Below are 5,000 nucleotides of genomic sequence, written 5' to 3'. Positions count from 1 at the left end.
CCGTCCATTCTTTTTCTTGTGTATCTATCTATACAACAGATTCAACACACTTGGTCAGTGGCATTATATCTACTACTACAACCCTTGTAGCTCATTTCAGATGCCAGACGCAGACAATGGATGCATCAACGATGCAGCGGTATGTCGCTATACTCGTCTTTGTAAACATTTTATTTTGAAACATTAGCGAGCCAGTCAAGAACAAATCATGAGCCAACTACTGATAACCTAAGTTTGAGTTAGGTTTTCACAGACCAGAAAATTTTCGCGCAACTGAATTGATCATCCTCAAACCTCAAGAGATCTCATAAACTCAACAAACGCTTTTAATAACAAAAACGCGTTAAACGTGACTTACAACATGGAGAACTTCTGCGAGGCACAGCTTTTCTAAGCCCGTAATATAGTAATGTCTGCGGTACGACAGTTATTTACTAGATACTTATACTGCCAAGGGGAAGATGATGCGGATGAGGGAAGCTATTGTTCCCTGATTGGCTTTTATGGTGACCTTATGTGGCGATAACGACGTTCTAAATCTAAATGATCGATAACTCGCAATTAAGATATTTGAGTTGAATTCTATATCGAGGTGGGCTCCTGAAATGACAAAAAAATGAAATACGAAATAACTTAAGTGTATCGAAATTTGTATCAACCATTTAGTGCTCAATGTGGAACATTCTCTCTCTATTTTGGTTTTTACCAGGCGTTATGAATGCTTGGTTAAGTTTTTAGATCATCGCAGTTATGAATGCTGCTTTAGCAGTAACGAAAGGAAAGCCTGAAGTATTCAGGCTTGAACGCGATTCGAACCCATGAATGCCGGTGAATACACATGAACACCGGTGCAGTGCTCTAACAGGAAAATTTGGTTTTATGAAATGTGCTGATAAAGGTCGAATTACTACCATGAACGATTTGGAAAGCTGACGTTTCGAGCGCTAGCCCTTCCTTGGAGCGAACAGAGAAATTGTGAGTGTTGTTTTTTATGCGGGTGTAACATGAGTTTGTGAATAAATTAATGAGAGGCGTTCATTGATTCCGTGAGGATAGAATGTACCTTGATGATTTAGTGAAAGATAAGTTTTGTTCCAGATTCTTGCCGCGGCTTCCTGTGTTCCCGTGGTATGAGGATAGGCTGCAAATTGTCATGTTGTGGTGGGAGTGATTAGGAAGATTAAAATGGCGCACAACTGGTTTTGATGCATCTGTGTGGTTTTTTTCTACATCTCGTAGGTGTTCGCGAAAACGGTCCGCCAATCTTCTTCCTGTTTCGCCTATGTATGTCTTCTTACTTAGTGTGCAGGTTATGCAATAGATGACATTTGCGGAGATGCTTGTAATATAAAATGGTCAGTGATTTTAACGGATCGATTGGGTCCTGAGATCTTAACAATGTTAGAAATAAAAGAGGAAGTTTTACATCGTGGGCGTGTACATTTGAAAGTTCCCTGTATGTTTTCAGAGTTAAATGCGCTCCTAACTAGAAAGTTACCTGTGTTTTTGTTGCGTTTGAATGAAGTGAGTGGTGGTAGAGGAAATATATGTTTACGTTCGGGATCATTGCGGAGAAATTTGAAGTTTTTGAGAATGACATTTTTGACTGCGAGATTTTGTGGATGGTAGGTGAGGGTGAATGGAAATCTGTTGTTTTCTTCGTTCTGTGACGTTTGTCGTGCGGTTTCTAGATCGATTTCTTGGGCACGATGTTTTGCCTGTGGTGGCAGCGGAGTCAGGGTAGCCACGTTTTTTGAAAAACTGGCACATTTCCTCACACTTGCTATTAAATTCGGACTCGTCACTACAGAGGCTTCTTAGTCTAAGACATTAAGAGAATGGGATGGCGTTTTTTACGTGTTGTGGATGAGAGGACGAATGCAGCAAGTAGTTGTGGGAATGTGTTGGTTTGTAGAGTACGCTTGTAGATAAACCGTTGCCATTGTCTGAATGCTTAATGTCGAGGAAAGCGAGTGAATTTTCGGAAATTTCCCAGGTCTTTTTTTAGAGCCGGGTGGAAAGAATTGACTGACGTAATGAATTGGTTGAGTTCCTCTTTGCTGGATGAAGTAGCACCGACGCAGTCATCGATGAAACGTTTGTGAAGATCAGGTTTTGGTCCGCTGTAGTTAGAGAAAAATTCATTTTCGATATAGTCTACGAAAAGTCTGGCGAAGCTAGGTCCCATTTTGTTTCCCATTGCAACACCGTTGATTTGTTTGTAGTAGCTGTTGCCAAATGAAAAACACTTGAGTGTGAGAACCAGTTCAGCCAGACGAAGTAAGGTTTCCGAGCTCGGTTTTTTAATAGGACGTTGGTTCAAAAAATATTTGAGTGTTTGGAGGCCTTCATTGTTGGGGATTACGGCGTGTAAAGATGTTATATCCATAGTGAAAATGATTTTGTTTTCGCCCGAGAAATTGAAAGTACGGAAAATATCAAGTGCATGGTTGTTGTTTTTGATGTACGACGGTAGTGGCTTTACTATGGCTTGACTATGGCTTGAAATAAATGCATGAGGTCCTAGCAATATTTATGATGAGATTTTGGGCGGTGACTGATAGTTCTTGTTTGGTTTAATATGAGTTCTTGAATGGTTTCTTTGACAATTATTTGGTTGGCGGAAGTTAGGTCTTTGTTGACTTTGGTGTAAAAAGTGGTGTCCGAAAGTTGCCGAATTGCTTCTTGTTGGTAGAGGTCGGCGCGCCAAACGACTCTTGAGCCGCCTTTGTCGGCTGCTTTGATGACGAGGTCATTCAGGGTTTTGAGATTTATGAGAGCAGTCTATTTTTCTTTAGAAAGTGTTTTAGTGATCCATACTTTTTAATAACAGATATCTTCCCTTTAGAATACAATTCCTGGTGGGGACAAATTCTTAAGATTCTGAGACAACAATACCGCCGATAAACAAGATACAACTCCGCCGAAAAACAAGATGTAATTCGGTAGCGTCTCACCAATCTCCACATATCTCCGGTCACATGTCAATCAAACTAAATCGCTCGTGTCACACTAGTTTTCGGTTTTCAACACACTCCCCCCTGATTGACGTCGGAAGTCAATCAAGGAAGTTTAAATAAATCAGACTGATTTAAAGCAAAACTTAATTTAGCTTCTCAGCTGCAGTGTTAAACGCTCAAGATATGGTCAGACAGTTCATGGAGCAGTGATCACTGTAGGGATGTCTTCATCTATGACGATCTGAATGCTCATTCCACTGTCAAACTGTCCTGTTCTCGCATTAGTTGCGTGTTGGTTACGCACATTGATTTCAAGAGGATATAGCTTCTGAATTGGACGTTTTATGCGAGTCTTGCGGAGAGAATTATCCACTGTCACCACTTCTGCTGCGCGCACAGCGTTGTCTTGTCCCTGTAACAGTTTCTCTACTTTCCCCATCCTCCACTGTTGTCTGGGTGTCTTGTCAGCACAGATGTGCACAACGTCTCCTACTTTAATTAATTAATTGTTCTTCTTGGTTCACTTGTTTGAGTTTCTGGTACTCGCGGATCCCTTAATATTCTTTCTTCCATCGATTTCTGAAATGGGTGAGAAGACCGTCTAAATATCTCTCTCGTCTGGGCAAAGTGTTTACATGTACTTTGATGGCAGGAGATTGATCTAGAAGTCGACGACCAATTACAAGATGAGAATGCGTAAGTCGAGTTCCTGTTAGCTCATCGTAGACATAGGTCAAGGGCCTAGAATTCAAAATGCCTTCAGTATCGATCAACATTGACTCTAACTCTTCATAACTCAACTTCGCATTTCCGAGCACTTTCTTGAGACACCTTTTCACCAGTTTCACACAGATTTCGAAGAATCAGCCCCACCAGCTGGCTGTGGGTACATTGAATTTTCAGTCAAGGTTCTGATCAAGAGCAAACATCTTAACCTTTGCATCTCGGAAAGTTCTCCCGTTGTCTGAAATGAACAGGGTCGGTAGTCCTCTTTTACCGAAGAATCGCTTCAGCACTCTTAAGAACGAATTGGCGAAGAGATGTTGCGTAAGTTCAAGGTGCAAAGCTCTTGTACTAGCACATGTAAACAAAGCAATGTAACACTTATGCATTTCTCCGTTGGATGAGTATACATTCTTCACGTACAAAGGTCCGGCAAAGTCCACACTACTTTAGAGAGAGCCATTTCCTCTGAAACTCGAAGTGCAGGTAGTGGTGGAGTAGGTGGTGAGCTGTGGGCTCTTCCTATTAATTTCTTGCACGTAAGACATTTGGAAAGTACATCTTAACAGCTTGTCTTCCTTTGCATGATTACCCAGAATTGTGACCGGATTTCAGTAAGAGTTTCTCCAACTCCATTGTGATTCACGTTTTCGTGGGACTGCATGATTACAAGCTTAGTAAAATGCTGCTTTCTAGATAACAGAATGGGGTGTTTTGTTGAGAACGGAAGTGAAGAGTTCTGGATTCTTCCCTTGCATCGCAGAAGTCCATTGGCATCCTTAAAGACTCCTAACTGATCCCAAGTTCAACTTGATTTCTCCTTTTCTTCAAGTTTACTGAGACTACTAAATCTTTCTGGACAGATGACTTCTGAAATGTTCTGAAAGCATTGCACGGGTACTGTCATAACATTTGAAATTTCAGGTTTCCTTCTCAATTCCTTTCTTACTTCTTCTGGGACTGTACTCTCCCCTATTGGATTATCAGGTAGGTTTGGCCACTGAACTTCTTCTTCTTTGAGAAATGGAGCTCCCTTCCACCATAGATCACTGTGGGCGAGAACAGAACTCTTAGACCCTCGCGACGCTATGTCAGCAGGATTAGACTTAGACGGGCAATGTCTCCAGTGATCCTTACTCCACAGCCTTCGAATCTTCTGAACTCGATTCTGTACAAACAGCTTGAATTGTTTCAACTCTTTATTGATCCACCACCACACGATCTGAGAGTCAGTCCAATTGAAAACAGCGTCTATCTTCATAGTGCAGGTCAATGCCTCATGCACGGCTGTCATCAAGTTCGCAAGTGTCAAGGCGG

General features: G+C 41.5%; 1 protein-coding gene across 7 annotated transcripts in view; it reads left to right on the top strand.

Annotated features, from left to right (window-relative positions):
* Window positions 1–5,000, top strand: part of LOC137997150 (uncharacterized) — a 42,929-nt gene that overhangs the window by 14,912 nt on the left and 23,017 nt on the right. For all 7 annotated transcript variants that reach the window (XR_011122420.1, XR_011122421.1, XM_068842957.1 and 4 more), the window contains one exon: window positions 40–139. Coding sequence is in view for 5 of the 7 variants with exons in the window: in XM_068842957.1 (XP_068699058.1) it covers window positions 40–139 (100 nt within the window). In the remaining 2 variants the exon portion in view is untranslated. The remainder of the gene's footprint in view (window positions 1–39; window positions 140–5,000) is intronic.

This window comes from Montipora foliosa, chromosome 3, assembly GCF_036669935.1.
Source record: "Montipora foliosa isolate CH-2021 chromosome 3, ASM3666993v2, whole genome shotgun sequence".
Classification (NCBI taxonomy): Eukaryota; Metazoa; Cnidaria; class Anthozoa; order Scleractinia; family Acroporidae; genus Montipora; species Montipora foliosa.
Note: the sequence above shows the minus strand (reverse complement) of the source record. Positions and strands in the feature narration are given on the sequence as shown.